Source organism: Bombus vosnesenskii, unplaced genomic scaffold (assembly GCF_011952255.1).
Source record: "Bombus vosnesenskii isolate JDL3184/JDL3185 unplaced genomic scaffold, Bvos_JDL3184-5_v1.1 scf7180000013301, whole genome shotgun sequence".
Classification (NCBI taxonomy): domain Eukaryota; kingdom Metazoa; phylum Arthropoda; class Insecta; order Hymenoptera; family Apidae; genus Bombus; species Bombus vosnesenskii.
In genome coordinates, this window is record NW_022882950.1 from 46,229 (window position 1) to 64,865 (window position 18,637).

Below are 18,637 nucleotides of genomic sequence, written 5' to 3' on the forward strand. Positions count from 1 at the left end.
TTCAAATATTTCCACGTGCAGCAAGCAGCTCGCCTTGGCCCACAGACATGGCCATCGGTCATGCCAAGCTAGAAATTGCATCGTGGATATATTTTCTGATATAAGACCCACTCTAAACAGTTTCCCTCTTGTGAATACCGGTGTCATTCTCTGTAACTTCTGCGTATTTTATTCAGATAATCGTCTCCTCTCGGTGTAAACTGTTAAGTACAATGTTTACAAAGTATGTTTTCGTGAGGGATGGAATTTTTTGTGCTTTTAAGGTTGTACCATTCACAGATCGTCGAAGAAAATTCTACTTTCTCCGACATTGTTTGCTCTGTCAATAGCCGGTATACTAAAGTGTGGCTCAATGGGACAGAGTAAAAATTACGATAAGCGAATTTCTTGTCAGTGCTTCAACAGTTGCATTGGTAATTATTCTCGATATTCCTTTTCGATTGCTTTCTTAAATAGTGCATAATAGCAATTATTAATTAGATATTATACCTAAACACTTGGATAACTGTTCTCTTTTTAATAAGGATTTAACGCGAATTCCTGATTCGATAATGGGCGCGAAGTAGTCCAGCCGATGTCATTCGTACAGCAAACAATGTCCAGCAATGCGTACATCTCATCGGGACCGTTTCTTTTTTTCGAATGGCGCATGCCTCGGAATGGCAACTGCCTTATTCGCGAGCGCTGCTCCATTGTCTCGTTCCGGGTCTCTTTAAATATTTAACAGTCGCGCGGAACTTCGTCATCTTCGCGTTAACGGTATCCCTTCGATGGATTTTCACGATTAATTTTCTAGGTTACGTCCGTTCATGAAGTCGGTGACTTCCGATTGTTACAACGAACCATTGTGCCTTCCACCAATTCTATAGAACCTCATCACGTTCATTTGCATGGTTAACGCAATAGAATCATTTATAGTAGCGATCCTGTAATTATTTCTGGTAGCGTAAATTTTATACAGTTATGGAGAACAGAAAAGAATACATCGAGAAAAGTAGAATGAAGATGCTGAATAGGTATATCGGATGTTAAATGGAGAAATTTCTTCGCGACTGCTCACTTTGCTTTCAACGATGATTCAATTTCTGCTGTTGCGTCTGAATGACTTTCTTCTGATCGTCGTCTCATCTGATTTCGACTTTCAACCGGCACGGTTTATCTAAACGCGTGATTAATAAGTGTTTCGAGGTTTGAAAGCTATGTAATATTAGGAATTATTGGAAGGTAGTGAACAAAAGTTTGGTGAATCGGATTACCTTTCCACGAATTTTAAAGCACAGTGGAAGGTTGTAGGTTTTAAGGTCGACGACTTGTCCTATTTAATAGTGGCTCATTCCTTTCTTATCTTTATCATTTCCTGGGTTTCTTAGATGGTTGTGGTATCTTCCGTGGTTAATCTTTTTGTCTATTCTCGACAACGACGATTTCACAGTTTTATAAATAATAATCTCCAACTTAGAAAATATCTGTCAAAGTTCATACTTCTTCCTTCTTTAACCGTGCTACGGTCTTGAAACTTTTTATTTCTCGATACCGCTTTAGTTTCAACCAAGAAGACTTTTAATGTTTTAAAACGATCTTTATAATACAGTTGGAACAAAAAATTATGCGTATTACGATAAATGTTTTTTCATATTTCCTTCAAATTTAGCAATCTTTGTATCGATGTTAACCTGAAGTGAATAAATTAAATGAAAAATACGATTCGGTCGAAAATGATCTAAAAGACGCAGGTTAATTACTCACAATTTAGTGAAAGAAGAGTTACGAGTAATTTTTAAAATAAGGTATAAAATACTTAAAATAGTTATGAAAATTTAACAATGGAAATATCGATTTGTCGATAAGGTTTATCAGTAGCGATGCTTGCCACACGAATTTATAATTCTGGTAATTCGAGATGAACTTTCACTTAGCGTACCAGCGGTGCAATTAATCACAATCATGACAGGTTAGAGCAATTAATTATACGCATTGTATAGAATTATACGCACTGTATAGAATTATACGTATCGTTTCCAAGGAATCGAGCATCCCTTACAGCAAGCACGATTTGATTTGCAAGCGTAAAATGATGATTCGCTACCGTTCGAAAACACTTTCTACGGTTCGCTTCGTTTTCCGTTTATTAACCTCTCGGCTTTTTTCTGTTGCATTATGGAATAATTAGCAAGTTTCGTTTGCGTCAGTTTGAACGAGGAAAGTTTTATCAGCTTTAAGCTTGTTTGACAGAACAGGCAATGGATTCTCTGCGTATAGTTAAGTCACGGAATAAAATTAATATTTGATTTTCTATCGACCGACGAATTATAAAATACGTAGGGGTCGAGGGTGAAATGAACAAAACGTTTTTAACATTTTCAATAGTAATGAGTCTTTACTTTTTCCTGTGGCGTTCCCTATAAAATTTGTAAGGCTCAGTGTCCACCGTGTCGTCGCCCTCGAAAAAGTCCTGTCTCTTGTATTTATTCACGGGCATATTTACCACCTCGTAGCTTGTGGAGTGAGCCTGAGCGACCTTCTTCAATCCTACTATAGCTGCCAGAATTAGACTCATCAAACTCAGAACCACTGCCTTCCCACTTAATATAGCCAAAGTTTTCAACGCTATAGGCAGAAGAATCGATTTGATTAATATAACTCCTACAATCAAGGGGAGGATGTATTTGTTCAGCTTGTGTCTCTTCTTCTTGCGAGCTGCAACAAAAATGAATGATATGTGTATTATAAACTAATTTCCGATTCTAGTGAAAAAGAAGTATTATAATTGTAGTGAGAAAGAAATATGATAATTGTAGTCAGAAAAAAATTCGAGTTTAGATTTGATTATTTCATGATATTTGGTCATTTAATGCTTCATATATTGTCGATCGCTATAAAATCGGGTACCGTTTCTATGTCATCGGAGATGCACCAGAAAACGCAGGTCATCGGAAGCAAAAAAGAAGCACTTCTTATTAGTCACGTTCATGAAATATACAAGGTAATAAGGTGAACTGGAGTGGAAAGCATTTATGGCTTTTGTGTTAACCGACCACGCACTATGAACAACCGAGCTTCACATTATGATACACATTAGACGTCGCTAACTAGCTGGTGTGACGTTCCTTTGTTACATGGAGCCAGTCGACTAACACATCAACGTAACGCCCTCCAAGCTATCGATCACACGAATTTCTTACATTCACATTCTTACATTCACGAAAAATACTCGATTTTTGACAACTAAATCCACTAAATCGGATTACAGTTGTTAGTACTAATGGATTATTATGGATTATTATAACTGGTAGTAAAAGCTCAATTAAATCAAATTACAATTATTAATAGTAACGAGTCACTAATAACTAGTAGTTAAGGAACTCTAGTATCTAATAGTAGAAAGATAAATAAAGGACCATTGAGAATCTATAGTCTAGTCCGTATACCTTCGAAAGAAGAACGTGTCACAGGAAGAACATCGTCCACAGCGTTTAGAATGCTGTCACTGATCCAGTCCGCAGGAGTCGTCGAATTTTCCAACTGAGGCTTCCAACTCTCCTGCATCATCGTGGGCTGCGTGGTTTCGGTCGCCGTTAACAAAGGCAGAAGAAACAGCGGGTATACCATCAGCATTCTTCTGTCTCATCTGAGAATTTCCTTCACCAGTAGTTAATATTCTACGGAGAATCGAGAAGCAGCGCGGCACACACTTCGTGAGAAATAAAAAGATTCAATTTATCTTACTAAAATTCATAAAAAGAATGGATGCCACCTGAAGGCTGTAGTAAACTATGATTCACGATCATCGAAGGATCTGACGATGAAAAAAGTATGACGGCACAAGATGATGACAGGCGAACTGTCCAGCTGGCAAATGAAATGTTAACTGACATTCGCCCTAGGCCGGACCATTAGTTTATATAGGTGAAACGTGAAAAGCCCAGAGAAGGAGACCGCCATCTAACTTGGTACTGACGCGTGACGAAGGATTCACTGTCCATTCACGTCCACCTCCGTCTCTGTTCTCTCTGATCATTGGACGACGTCGAAGACGATGGGTCTTCGTAACATTTTCAGCGGTGGAAGAATCTGTCGATCGTCGACGACGATGAGACGATGCGAGATTGTGTCCCGTTCTCGATCGTTAATCGAGGTTCGTTTCACACTCGAGTAATCGATCTGGATTGTTCAAGCGTGGTCTGTTTACAGGGCGGTGTCTTAGCAAAGTGGCGGCTGGCAATATAACTTATATGACGACGCGATCACATCGCGAAAGGAAACGTTCTGGCTAATCGTAGAAATCGATTTTGTTGAGATATGGTGACTCGAATTTTAAGGAAAATTGTTGGTTAATTCGTATAATTGGATCTGGAAGAAGAAGTATTTTTGTGTTTATGCATGCTTTGTTAATTGCTTGATTAACGTGTATGAAATCATCTACTCGTTAATTACGCAGAATCACGTAAGAAGGATCGTCTATAAATTTTCACGGTGCATCATGCTAAATCGCCGAGTAATTGCAAGTAGAAGGATAAGCTTTCGTGATTCCGGATGTAAACACGATCTGTTTAACGTGTTGCGTGCGCACAACGGATCTCCCGATTATCCTTAATTATAATATGTTTTACTATGGGATCAATTAAAATTTCTTGCCCTCTGAATCAAGTGATACGCACAATTACTTAATTACGATTGATCAAAGAAAGTATAAAATAAATCATCTCTCTGATTGAGTTCTCTGAAAAGATATCACGATCGTTCTGGTTATCGCGCTGTTTCCGATAGTTTTTGCACAGACATCTAGAATCGAGTTCGTGTTCTTCTCCATTTAATCGTCAACAACACTCGACCGTTATATTTCTTTGGAAATAAAGCGGCAATATCGATCATTATAACGACATGCAACGCTCGAAACAAAGAACAAAAGAGGACCGCAATGATGACTATGACTTTGCAGGTCTAGGCTTTTCGTCCTTCCTTTTCTTTCATCTGTTTCCCCTTCTTTTTGCTATTTGTCCCGTTTCTCGCGCAATTATTCGCGTCACCGTATTCACGCAGGAAGCTACGAAATTGCCCTTCGCTTCCTCGTGGAACGTTACAATGCTTTTTCAGCTGGCACATGAATAGAACTGCTCCGACAACGTTTCTGTTTTCCTCGATTTGTACACGACATGACTATTTCTGCTCCGGTGGCTCTTTTCTGGAAGACTCGTTTCAAACGAGACTTTTGTGTTAATCTTCACTCCATTTCTTCAATTGAACGTTCATTCTTAGTTGAACGTCCGACTTCTTAAAATTTCATTTTCACGAAAATCCAAGCTTTTGAGAAATTATATTGATCTTAATTGTGATCTCGAATAATCCTCCCCTATTATTATTAGCTTACTATTATTTTTAACGATAACATTGTGCATCTCTCTATTATCTCAAGCCATAGAAAAGAAGGTTTGGAAAGTGTGTTTATGGGCAATAATTGTAACATAATTTCCCAATTAACAATACGATGTCAATGCTTGTGATGTACACTGCATTTATTCAGAGGAGAGCAACTTTCTACGATTATATTTGTACATACGCGATTAACACAAGGATTCTGTCTTCATGTTAGATCGTCGTAAACTGTATCGCGTGCTGTCCGCCGATTTCCCGTGGAATCGCGGTTCCTCAATTCCAGGAATTCCGCGCTACAAACCTCGTAACAAGCGGAACTGTTAAAACTGCAGACCTTTCATCCCTTCTACTTTTATCTTTTCAAAAATTCGCTATCACTTTTTTTATCTCAGCTTGCTGTCATTACTCTATCAAAATAGATTCAATTCTTCCTATCTCACACTAACACCCAAATACATTTTACCCATTTCAACTATGTTCTTTTACAATCTCGAAAATTGGCATTTTTTCCCCTCTTCGTTATTATTATTCTATGCAAACTTTTCTTTTGTAATTTTGGAAATTTATAGATATATTATTTTTCTCGCCCCGTTACTACTATTGGAAGGAAAAGGCTTCGGTTCTTGTCATTTTTCATCCCCAATTTTCTTTCCCCTTGTTCTTTTACCACATAAGTACCAGCATTCATACGTGTTATTTTGACTGCACCACCCAGATTCAAAGACATTCAACTTCACTTTACCATTTTTCGTTCTCAATCCCCTTCCTTTGTGCTTCCATTATATAAATACCAACGTTCATACATCGTACTGAGACTGCACCACCCAGATACAAAGCAGTCATCGATCAATCCCACTAGTCGGCTTGTCATCGGCCCGGTTAGCAGTGCAGCGTAACTAAAAAATCATCGTTTACATGGCACAATCTTTGGTACTATGTGATTACTCGCGATATCCGCGCGCCCACCACCTCCCCATTGTTTTTCCTTCTTCGTCGTGAACGTCAGGGTAATCCGCTGTACCGTTCGGCAATATAACCTGACACATATATTGCCGTCGACAATTTGGATCATAGCGCTTACCGCACGCATATATTGCCGCCTCGTCGCACGGTGCTCATTTTTCACGGACTGTCGATCCTGCTGGTAACTGAAGCGTGCCCGGCGTGGTACCCTGCCCAGCCCCCCAGGTCGCCGTCGAGGAAACAAGAGCGCATCAGTTAGTTCGCGGTCGCGGTTGCACGCTGTTGCCGTCCGCTACAAACCTGGCAACGACCATTTCGTCATTTGCATTCGAACGTGAGTGTTGTAATTTGCTATCGCGAACGTTTCTCAAAACAGATCAGATACAGGCGTTGATGGAATTCGAGGAACACACGAAGGAGCACTCGCACTGTGTTTTTGGAAGCTTCGTCGAATGATCGTCTCCGGAGATTGGATAGAATCGTAAGTTATATACTTTGATATGGCGAGTATTTGAGATAGCTTCCCTTTCAGGGAATCAATCTTCCCTTTTCTAATTTTTAGATGAAATTAGTTCGTTGAGCAAATTTTAATATCTTTGTAATTTTGAAATATTATTTCGCAAGGCTATGAGTTTAGCTTAATAGTTATTCTTAAAGTTAGTCATTCTACACCAAACTAAGTTACCATTTCACGCTTTCAGAAACATCGAAATAGACAATTAAGGAAAGCCATGGTTCGGGTAGTATTGGAAGAAACGGCTTTATCGTGATCGCTGGAAGAACGAAACTTTTAACGGATCGAATGCGGTTGAGGATCGTCGTAAACCGAGGAACTGATTGCGAATACATCGACGATGTAAGTGAGAGTCGTGTTTGATCGTGAATAAAACTCACACGAGCTCGAGAAGATGAAATCGAAAGTGAATCTAGTTACGATTTTATTAACTCTGAGCTGCGTATTACGCGTGATGGAAGCTTTGAAGTCGGACAATCAGCATGCGAACCACAAGGAGTATCCTGTTGCGAAAAAGGTTATCAAGGAGGTTCACAATAAAGTTGCACCTAATAGTGCGGCTCTCCTGCGTGGGGAAGATAAAACGAAAGTGGTGAAAACTCTAACCAGGAATACTGGTTTGAGTTTGTCGAAAGATTACTTACACGCACCAGGTAATATCGAATCCCCGTATTCATCCAACAGATTTCTCTTAATATTTCTGTATATAACAAGTACATAACGTTGAGATCTCTTTCATTGGAATTATCTAAATTTCGCACGTTTACAGAGCTTAAATATCTTTGAATATTCATTGGTAAAAATTCAGGAATTAATCGATAGCGATTTTATGATCAAATAACAACGGTTAATAATACAATTTTCAATGTCATTTATTAATTCTTTAACATCTACATTAAAACACACACAGAACTTCTCGAAAAGATACGTAGTCATTAGTTACGAACAAAAGGGAATTCATTCTTAAATAAATAATTTTCTAACATCTATAATAGACTGATCGATTGTAAAACAGCGGCAATCAACGAAGAACTATGACAATTACCTCTTCCAATCGGTTACAGACCGTCCTCGCCGAAAGAAGCGGAAGATGGATCGCACAATCATGGCGCTGCTAATGGCCTACAAGCTGAAATTCGTCGCTCTGATTCCAACCATGATCGGAGGGTTAATCCTGTTAAAGGCCACTGCGTTACTCGCGGGCTTCTTCTTCGCGTTATTCGCCGCGGTTCTCGGTCTGAAAGTAAAGTGAGAACAACACCGCTGTCAAAGAACGAGATCGATACTGTTCCTTTCGGTAACAGAACGATCGTCACGATCGGTCGATGCATTTAATTTTGAATTCTCGATCGCGTAAATCGCGAACACGTATCGTCTTGCCGCGAACCACATGCTCCTATCGGACGTAGGCGTAAGAATGTAACATATTATGTATCTCGTTTGTGTAGCGAAAGAATAAGCGCTAAAAATGATTAAATCGTTGTATCTTCCTTATTCACGTCGATTACGTGCCTGTTTATTCGATCTCAGTCTTGATCCATCGGCAAAGTCGATGTTACAAAAATCAATGGGTTAACAATAGTTATATCGTAGTAATAAATATCATGGCGTTCAATAAATATTATATAATTCGTATCTTAGGTAATTAAATCATTCGAGATGTGAAGCTCGGAGTATTTGCGAAAAAACGATTACAAATCGGATTTAGAAGCTATTTTCGTTGTTTACAGGTCGTTTCGAACGCAAAAATGTCTCGACTCGGTTCCGTTAGAAGCTCGCGTGCGTGGAAACCATTCCGTAGCTATTATCGTGCCGAATGCTTTCCCGGTTGACGGGAAACGAAAATGAGTGACAGCTGGAGTATACGGTGTATCGACCGTCGCGTGACGGCATCTGAAAATGTCACTGACGTTCACGGTATGCATTTAGCTAATGATTATCACGCTTGTTTTCCGCATTGTGATAAAATTTCGGCTACGATCACTGCTACGTGTGTCGCCTAGATACTTCTCAAATTAATTTCTACAGGGTAAAATTTAAAAGAAAATAATTAACCAACTTTGAGAGTTAGATGATTCGCATGTTTCTTCATAAATGATTGAACAATATACATCGAAACGCCAACGATTTCTTGAAGAGAGACTTGGTGTTTCTCGTGGAAGTTCTCACGGCTATAATATTCCCTTCCACGAAAAATCTATAAACGTCTAACGCTCAACGAACATCTCTCTATGTAACAAAGAAAATCGCATCGTCGCTGTAGAATTGTTAGTCGAAATTTCTGTGCAGAGACGAGAAGATGTATATCTTACGTATAGATATAGAACTGTATCATACGTGCCTATTTTTACGATTCCAATGAATCTATCAATTAGAAATTATCAACCAGATCCGCATTCTTTCGCTTACTTATCTTCTCGTCTATGCACTGTAAATACGTCGGTCAGTCTAGAACGTAGAACGGCTACCATTGAGGTGCCATGCACGCCGAACGAAACCGGAAGGCCTGCTATTCCCCTCGTTTGCTGCGATCAGTGCTGATGTCGCGCCGAGTAGGCCAGATTCTGCGCGTAGTTGCGGGTTAGTTCCGTCGTCGTCGACGACTCCGTGGAGCCGAAAACATTCTTGAGACTCCTGTCCCAACCTCCGCCACCCTGCTGCCAACCACCGTGATCGTGGCTCTGCTTCTGACTGAAGAGTTTCTTCAGTCCAATGATGAGAGATAAGACAAGAGCGATCTTGCTGATGATCAAAGCCTTTCCAGCTAACAAGAAGAGCACTCCAAGGGCAATGGGAATCAACGCAGCGAGTTTCATGGCCATTCCCATCATCATCATGCCCATCATCTTCTTCATTTTACCACGTCCCTCTTCCATGCCTTGTTTCAATTCACCAGGGCTGGTTCTAGGCAATCGAATTTGAACGTTGAAGCTGTTCAGTAGCGAAGCCACTCGGTCGAATAGAATCTCGTTCAGAATCTCGTCTTTGCTGGACATAGTTCTACCAAGGGTGGCTTCTAATTCGGACACAGAACTCTTCGGCGTTTCGTCCGTGATCCTGATTAATTCAAAGTTCTCCGACAGAGGAAGAGTATGCATTCTGCCTAACCTCTCGAAGAACGCGATCGCCTTCTTCTTCAAGCAAGGCGAGACTGCTATGTTTCGATGCTGGCAGTCCTCGTATACCCTGTACATCGCTCTGAAGCTCCTGTCCACGAGACTGTCCTCCTCTTTAGCAATCGAAGACGCGTAGCAGACCACACAGCACGCCAACAAGACGAACACACACTTGGACAAATCGATCATCTTCATCATTCTCCTGGTAATAATCTTCCGCGAGTGTTTAATCCTCGACGAGGGACACGGACGAGCGTTGTGTCACAAGAACGTGAATATTCACGAGATCACTGAGCGCACTTCCGCGGTCTTCAGGATCTAGACAGGGTACTGGCGGTAAGCAGCATGCGCCCGGACAAATATATACCATCCAGCGATCCGCAGTCCCTCGCGAACCGTGCTGAGTTGTCTCCCACGTAAGGAGCTGTGCCAACAGCCCGAAGACTGTACCACTGGTACACATGACAATGCCCCGCGCATCTTGAGGGTTCCCCTGGAACGGCCTCTAGACAACCAACCTTCTCTGTTGTTCTCTTTGTCGCTTCGTCTAGTCGCACTCGCTTTACTCTATCTATGTATCTCCTTCCTCGCGTACCACTCGCTCCCCGCGAAGATTCTCTCACACCGCGAGCATACGATTCGCTCTGACACACAGACCCACTCAAGCATCGAGATCAAGATAGAAGAAGGTGGAACGACCTGACATTAAGTTTCGCTGATGTCTAAAGGAATAAGAGAGGGGGATAAGATACAGAAGGATGTATCTTATAGAAGCGCCTGGCACCGTGACCTTGTTGACCTCTCATCACGATGGTTGGAAGTAGTTTTAGGTCGTGGACGAACCGCGGCCTTAACTCTCGCGCGTGTCCCTTCCACCTATCGTTTCTTCGTCTCCGTATCTTGCGACATCCCGGTCCAGATTCGGTTTATAGTGAATCGAATGATATTAAAGCGGCCGTTACACGAGAATTTCCTTGAATCGTTTGATTGGAATTATTGATCAGGTTTTCTTTGATAAATACGCGTATTTAATCTATGAATCGCACGAAGCATATGAATTTGCATAAATGGTCATTGTCTATTAATAAATTGATAATCCTGTTTGACGCGGTTTTCAGTAATATGCACAATACGCAATATGTTAGGATAACAGATGTAGTAATAGAGCGATGGAAATTATTTGGATCGTTTCACCGTGAATGATGAATTAGAGTTTCGTTAGACAGGTTGTAATTATGGAACAGGGTCTGGAAGATTGTTTTTCGGTGTGTAATCCTGAGATGTAGACAGTGCAACGAATCACGTAACAACGAGAGCAAATTACGGTCGTCTCGTCAAGAACGAGACCTCGCTTTGTACCTTTTTCGTCTGTTGCACTAGACTGCAATTCCTCACCTTCACTCAGTCTTCCTCTTTTTCCACGGCCAGCTGGGCGTGTCCGCAGCGAGGAAAACAAACGCCTGTAGACGGTGGAGATTTATTGGAACCCAGTAAACTCACGATCTTCACTCTCTTATTCTAAACCGCTATCATACCTGAATACAATTTTCATTCCATTAATTGTCTATTTTGGACTTGCAAGTTTCCATAGAGGTTGATTCATAAAAATGAATATTCATAAAAATCTGACTTAAATTTCTGCCTAAAGAAATAAGGGACAATGTGGATTCTCTTGACAAAATCTGGTTTAAGATGTTTTTTCCAAGTCTGCAGATTTAGAAGTTCGTTATTTCTAAAGCGTAAAAATTTAGAAAGAGCAGCGAAACGCTTAAATCGATAAGAAACGGTCACGATGCTTCAGACCAACCGACCGGACTGCACGTGACGTGGGTTGAACTTGAAATTTTGAAAGGATTATGAAAAACAGTTCGATCGAACGGTATGAGTCACCGTACCGATCTCGCGGCGATACTAGTGTACACCCGATCGAGGTTAACGCATCTCTAATGCGACAACGACGCATCCTCGATGCTCGCTTACCTACTTAGCGATTATCCCATAGCTAGGGTCGCGGCGAACCGAGACGAACAGTGTTAACGCGCGTGCCACATTCGCGGCACGCAGGTGAATTCACACAAACATCGCCGTGGACGAATTCTATGGCAAAGAATAGGACGAAAACTGAATCTCCACAACGCGTAAAGGCACTAGCGAGATCGGACAACCGATGCTCTAAGGAATCATGGAAATTACATTGAAACGTGTGAAAGTACAGGTGTCTGGCTATGATCTGATTTTACGGTGAGTTTGTGAGAAAGGTGTCAGTGGTGATTGGAAATGTTATCTTCCTATTTCAGATATATCGAGAATATGTACGTAAATTGGGCGTTTCGTTCGAATTAATGTAATAAAAACACTGCTCTTTTGATATTATGCTTTATAAGTTCTTGTTTTTCTACCTTAGAAATATTGCTAATATGTGAAAGAGAGTGTTCTATTTGAGAATTAGAAGTTTCGTGTAATAGAGTGGTCGCTCATTTTGGTACTCTGCTTTCTTTCTTTATTTCTTTTCCTTCTGTAATAATATCATTGTGCTACTTTTTTTTTAATACCGTAGTTTATATGTCTTTCTTTTTTATTTCATAATTATGTTATGCTTATAGTCATAATAAAGTCATTATCATGATTTGATGTTTAGAAACTAAGAAATTCGTTTCATGTTTGCTAGGAAGACGCAGTCTACTTTGTTATAACACAATCAAGTAGTAAACGTGACACTGGTACGTTTCCTATTGTTGGGAAGGAAAGTTCTTGGTTTACTAGTAAACGGGGACGCGCGAAATTAATGACCGAATACGTTAGTGTCACAGCATGAATAGTTCTGCGTGTTTCTTTTCAAGTGGCTTTACAAACGCGAAGATTCACTTCCATTCACAGGATACAAAAGCTGCCTGAACGCGTTTAAAAGACGAAAACGTGTCCACGATTACAGATATCTCCTAAAACGTTATTAACAATTCTCATGACACAAAGAAATTCTTTAACTTGAAAGTGCTATACATTTCACATCATAAATATGATGGTACGTAACAACGCAATTGTTAATAATTATTTCCTATAGAAACTTGAACGTGTGTATTTTTTAATCTAACTCTTACTCTAGTTTATAATTAATCTGACATTATGTTTTAGACAATTATTCTTTAAATCGTTCATTTTGAATTCCTCATTGTTTTATCGCACTGTCAAACAGTGTAGAAGCTCGTTTCCAAGTATCTCTTCGATCATTTCTGTCTGTAATCTATTTTCCTCGAGTTTACACAAACGTTTATACGTGTGACACAAAATTTAATAACTTCACAGAAGCTGGGTGAACATTTCAAAGTATAAGATGAGGAAACTAATCCAATACCGACGAGAAAATACTCTTCGGAAATAATTCTCGGCAAATAATCGACTCTCGTTAGATTGAGGTCAGCTATCCGCAACTCGGAAGGTTTTAACCTGGCTCATTAGCTCCATGAGAGAGCCACGAATTTATGCTCGTTGTTTAGCTACTGTTTGATTTCGCCTCGAGCTAGCTTTCTGCCATAGATTCTCGCGGCAATATACTTCTCGAGATATCATGCTCGAATCTCTATCATGAGATGAAAGTTCACTGATGCGTGAAATTGTTCATTGGTTGCCTTTAGCAGCATAAATTGAATAGCGAAGGTGAAGCAGTAAGCGTAATCTTACGATGATCGATGTAATTTGTGCATTAAGTCATCCACCGGTTGTTGTGGAATTTTGTACTATTTATTTGTTTTACGTTGCAATCGTACTTAAATCGTGAGGTTCATAATCAAGGTTTATTAGATAATCTTTACTCGTTAATTAGTTAATGAGAATAAGTTCTTGTCTTCCATTTTATCGAACCCCTTGTGGATAAACAGTAAACACTTCCAATGTGAAATTTTCATAAGAAAAATAGAATATTTCGTGGAACAAGGTGTGGAGAAGTTTCGTTGTTTGCACAGTTTCAAGTTTCAAGTCGCGCGTAACCCGCGACCTTCGCAAGCTACGAGGATAATCCTGCATACCTCCAAGCAGTGAATCGAGGATGCTCGATCGGCCCAGTGGCACACAAAGCTACCGAAGAAAAAGGTGCTACCTTTTAAACCTTGTTTTCTACTTCCTGTCGTATAAACCACGCGGAAGGCGAGGCTAGGGAAGTTGTCTCAGCTTCGATACAATGTTTCATTCTATCTACGATCGCAACTTCCAGCGATAACTTTGCAGTGGTTAATAGACGCGTTAAGTGCTACACGTTTGAAATGTTCTCCACGATATGCTTTACAAAACCAATCTTTGATTCCTACTTCCAACATCAAGTACATGTTTCTCGTAACTCATCGTCAGCCGTGATTAATTTCTGCTACTTGATGATATTTTCCATTCGAAAAAGTCGAAAAATTCAAAATATGGAAGATGGACCTTAGCTAAGCAGTAAGATGTAACAGGTGTTAATTGGCACTTGGTGTTTGATGTTACGTTCAATATTCTGCTCAACATTAATTTTTTTTGTACTAAAAAACGGTTTATCCCACAGAACAGTAACTCGACCATCATGTTTCTTCTAACAGTTAGTTACTCCGTGTATTACGCGCTTTTTCCAAACCTCGCGTAATTAGCCCAGATCCTTTTGATTTCAATGCATCAAGATATCGTTTTTTCACACTGGACGATCATGGTGCAATTAACAGGGAGTACAGAGCGTGGGTTGGTTTTGCTAACGGACTAGGCATGTATCGTATCCGCGACGTAGGATCGAACGATACCGCAAAACAAGTTGCATAGAAAAACGTTCCGCAGCTAGATTCACGGTCTGTATGTCGTAATCGCTAATTATATCTGTTTCTATAAAAATGACCATTCGTTCGGCCGGTCAGTTCGCGTCGAACATGCTTCGGTGTACGATCTTCGTCGTACAGCTGTTTGGTCTTCTGGCCACATGCTGTTGCACCTTGCTATATAGAAACACGTATAACGAGGTGCCGACTCCGATCAATTGCAGTCAGGGTAAGAATTCTACCGAATGTATAACCAGGACTATGCAGCATACTGAACATAGAAGGAATGAAATATCGGATAGAAAATCCAGGATGATTGAGAAAGAAGAACTGGGGAACGCTAACTCTGGTGTCGAACAGGGTGAGTCGTAGAATGTGATAAAAATAAAATAATTGAAGAATTGAAGTGTCCATTGATAGGAAGCATTCGGATGTTTCTATAGATACTTGGTTCTTATTAATTAACTCGAATGTAAATCTAATTTAATATCTTCTCTTATCCGTATTTCTATATTTTCTATATTCTTTCTTATCTATGTGTTCGTTTATTTTATATTTTTATTTATTCTTTTACTATCATTCATAAAAGATCTTCATTGCGAAATTTACTTATGCGCGTGACATCTTGCTTTAAGGAAAATGAGAACGTTCCGGTCAGACACTGAGTAACTTCATAGTAGACGTGTCGAACGATTCTTTTTACGATATCTTGCTTCGTTTTGTTGTGTACACCTCGTAGAAATATGAAGTCCCGTTTCATGAAGATGATTTTAAGTAGTTACTTAAGTTACATGGTAATCATTCAATTAACGCTACCGTTCCAGTGTTTCCTTTTAACGCTATCTTTACAAACAATCTTGCACATCGCGTGACAGGACAAGCTTTTTGTTATTCATGTTTTAGTTTCTGTTGTAGATAGATGTGCATCTGAATTTAGTATTGCGGCAACCGTATTATTAACAATTAATATACAACTTCGTTTTCTCAGTTACTGGACGAAGAAAAAAGAACAGAGGGTATGGACAGATGTTGCTGTATTTCTTAGGTGCGTCTAAGCTGACTATGCTTTACGTATTAATTAATGCTGTTGCTGCGATTGCTGGGAAAGCTCTAATTGTAGGCAAAGTTGCTCTAGTGATTGCAGCCGCGGTCGCATTAAAGAAAGCTTTTGGTGAGTGAAATGTATTAAAATATACAAAGAGGAATATTCCTTTATTCCTAGAGCGTTAATAAATGTTCATTTTGCTTTCAGAACACAAAGAGAAAGTATCGTACGAGATAATCAAACATCCATATCATAGTTACGAGCATAGTTTCAGCACAGACGTGGACGACGACCATCAGGGTGGATTTGGAGAATATGGTTATAACTATCGGAAACGTCGAAGAATTTTCTACTAAGAAATCGATTAATTAGAATTTAAAGTAGAAATATATAATCCGAAATATTTAATGTTATAATAATGTTGGATAATAAAAAGTACAAAATAAATTTGTCGATTATTATTTTATTATTGAATTAAAAAACAAGGAAGGTTCGAAGTTCTCAGAAAATATAGAACTACTTATATATAGAATTACTAGAAGATATATATTCAGTTAACATTGTTTATTCGTGTTATGTTTATATAATATATGGGTGACGTATACCCAAGATAAATTAAATAAATACAATATTATTAATTTTTGGTATAGAGTATTTCACTAGCTATTCTGAACAAATAGCAAGTTACTTAAGAATATCTAAATTAAAAAGTACACTTAAACTCTTAATAAATATTACGTAGTCGTATTTCACGTAATAATTTCTTCAATTAATATCACTCAGATACAACTATCAACAACGTCAAGATTTATTTTATATACAAACGAAAAACATCTCTATCCGTTATACTAGCTTATCCTAAACAAAGTATCGTACATGAAATAAATTAAGTTTCACAGGGTTTAATCGATTCAAGTAGGAGAAACACCGTCGACGGACCTTTGCCAGCCACCCCCGTATCCTCCTCCGCCATAACCACCACCATGATGTTCGCCACCTGTGGCGTAGATCACTTCATGACCTCCGCCTCCTTGACTGGACACCAGTTTCTTCAATCCAATAATTGCACTCAAAACTAACGCTATTTTAGCAGTAAGCAAGGCAGTACCAGCGAGGAACGCGATTTTAGCGTAAGCTAACTGCGCCATCATAGCTAAAAATTAAGTTTTCACCAGTATTTGAACATGTGATACTTTTATATTATAATTTTTGTTGTATTTTTTATTAATTTGTAGTTTACCTCCCACTGCTAGAGCACCCATCATGAGAGCACCGTATCCTTTGTCCTTCTTCTTTCGACCTATAAGTGAAGAACCCAATTTTTTAATTCTCTTTAATTAAATTTAATTTTATTCGAAAGGAATTTATAATCTAAATAACTCGAATAATCTGCATACCTTGAAACGCATCTCCAGGAATAGTAAGCTTCACGTTCCTAGAAGTAATATACTCGTAGAACTTGTTATCCAGCTTTTGATCCAGAGTAAGCTCCGTTCCATTTTCATCCTTGAACGACCTATCGCTCCTGGCAATCGCTGCAGGATCCCTTCCAATGGAGACGTAATCGTTCAACACGTACACGGTATCATCGTTGATCGCTGAATCCAGAATGTCCAAAGCTTTTCGTTTTAAACAGTCGAAGGCGTTCTTCTCTCTGACGCATTTATCGAATAACTTGGTATACTCGTTCTTACTCAGCGCCAGGTTAAACAATAGCGTCAAGTGAGTGATAAAAATGATGTAACGAGTCCTGTTTTTTCCCATCGTGTTTCAAAATACGCGATATTATAAAATGGAGAAACACCGAAGAGTTTGGTCGCGTAACATTCCACGCCGATCAAGTTAACCGCTCGAAAAATATCGCGAACTAATTCGAATCGCTGCGTCGTCGCTCTTATATAAGGGTATTTCACGTTTCTCCTACCATCGGTCAAGTTGTCCTTACGACGTTAACTCACACCTGATCTACGCGCTGTTTAACGCCTCCTCCTCCAGGAGTAGGGACTCTTGAACCAAAACAATGTCGTACAGCCCCGTAAGTAAGTATCCCTCTGACCCTGTTGCCAAGTGAAGCAGAAACCCTCGTGGAATGGCTCTCAAATGGAAATTAAAGGCCGCTTCTAACAAGTATCGCGAATCCAGGCTAGAATAAAGTTCCTTGCGTTTCACGCATTATTTTTTATATATAATCACCGGTTTCTCTGTTTCTTAATAAATAATCTAAAGGATTTGATATAAGAATTCTTTGGTATAGAAGTTCTTAATTTATTTACGGTTTAGGAGTTTTGGCGTGTAATCAGATATGATTTGAAGATCGCAAGTATCTTGTAATAGGATAAAAATTTATTATGTAACAAGAATTGAATAACGAAAGGAAACTAGAGAAATCAAGTTTCATATTCGGAGTGTTTTTATTAGGCGGCGAAAGTTCATGTTTGCATTCGTTAAAGATGAATGCTCGGTAAACGATGCGTCGTACCAAACAGATGATTCTTTAATTATGCACGCCGATGAATTAGTCACCACAAATTAGTTAACGCAATTCGCCGAGATACTGTTAATCCGACACGGATTACAGACCATGACGTGCCACATCCGACAAATGACCGGGGCAATTATGCGCGCATGAAATTTTATATGAAAAATGTCCACTGTTCACGGCTGTTCGAGTTGTGGCCTGAAAAATCCAGGACACTCTTCTCAACATTTATCGTACCTCCTTGTCCGATGGTTCGTCATCTCTCCGTGCGTCATCTCAGGTAGCAAACGCAATTACCCTACTTCGTACCAGAGGAAAGAAGAAACCTTAACAGCCTTATCACGGTGTCTGGCAAAAACCAAAATTCCGACGTGT

At 39.5% G+C, this 18,637-nt stretch overlaps 5 protein-coding genes across 5 annotated transcripts; 2 read left to right on the forward strand and 3 right to left on the reverse strand.

Moving 5' to 3' along the window:
* Nucleotides 1–1,995: 1,995 nt before the first annotated feature.
* On the reverse strand, nucleotides 1,996–4,237 carry LOC117233962. The gene is made up of 2 exons (XM_033494704.1): nucleotides 3,429–4,237; nucleotides 1,996–2,697 (listed from the first exon to the last, which is right to left on the reverse strand). The coding sequence occupies exons 1-2, from the start codon at nucleotides 3,613–3,615 to the stop codon at nucleotides 2,378–2,380; spliced, it is 507 nt and encodes a 168-aa protein (XP_033350595.1). The 5' UTR covers nucleotides 3,616–4,237; the 3' UTR covers nucleotides 1,996–2,377.
* A 1,744-nt stretch (nucleotides 4,238–5,981) lies between these two features.
* LOC117233958 lies at nucleotides 5,982–8,344 on the forward strand. Its single transcript, XM_033494699.1, has 3 exons — nucleotides 5,982–6,817; nucleotides 7,038–7,503; nucleotides 7,915–8,344. The coding sequence occupies exons 2-3, from the start codon at nucleotides 7,245–7,247 to the stop codon at nucleotides 8,100–8,102; spliced, it is 447 nt and encodes a 148-aa protein (XP_033350590.1). The 5' UTR covers nucleotides 5,982–6,817; nucleotides 7,038–7,244; the 3' UTR covers nucleotides 8,103–8,344.
* A 464-nt stretch (nucleotides 8,345–8,808) lies between these two features.
* LOC117233959 lies at nucleotides 8,809–10,914 on the reverse strand. The gene has a single exon (XM_033494700.1). The coding sequence runs from the start codon at nucleotides 10,162–10,164 to the stop codon at nucleotides 9,382–9,384; it is 783 nt and encodes a 260-aa protein (XP_033350591.1). The 5' UTR covers nucleotides 10,165–10,914; the 3' UTR covers nucleotides 8,809–9,381.
* A 2,502-nt stretch (nucleotides 10,915–13,416) lies between these two features.
* On the forward strand, nucleotides 13,417–16,169 carry LOC117233944. The gene is made up of 3 exons (XM_033494684.1): nucleotides 13,417–15,099; nucleotides 15,727–15,909; nucleotides 15,991–16,169. The coding sequence occupies exons 1-3, from the start codon at nucleotides 14,814–14,816 to the stop codon at nucleotides 16,137–16,139; spliced, it is 618 nt and encodes a 205-aa protein (XP_033350575.1). The 5' UTR covers nucleotides 13,417–14,813; the 3' UTR covers nucleotides 16,140–16,169.
* Nucleotides 16,170–16,350: 181 nt separating this feature from the next.
* LOC117233942 lies at nucleotides 16,351–17,547 on the reverse strand. The gene is made up of 3 exons (XM_033494682.1): nucleotides 17,181–17,547; nucleotides 17,024–17,083; nucleotides 16,351–16,936 (listed from the first exon to the last, which is right to left on the reverse strand). The coding sequence occupies exons 1-3, from the start codon at nucleotides 17,545–17,547 to the stop codon at nucleotides 16,695–16,697; spliced, it is 669 nt and encodes a 222-aa protein (XP_033350573.1). The 3' UTR covers nucleotides 16,351–16,694.
* Between the last annotated feature and the right edge of the window lie 1,090 nt (nucleotides 17,548–18,637).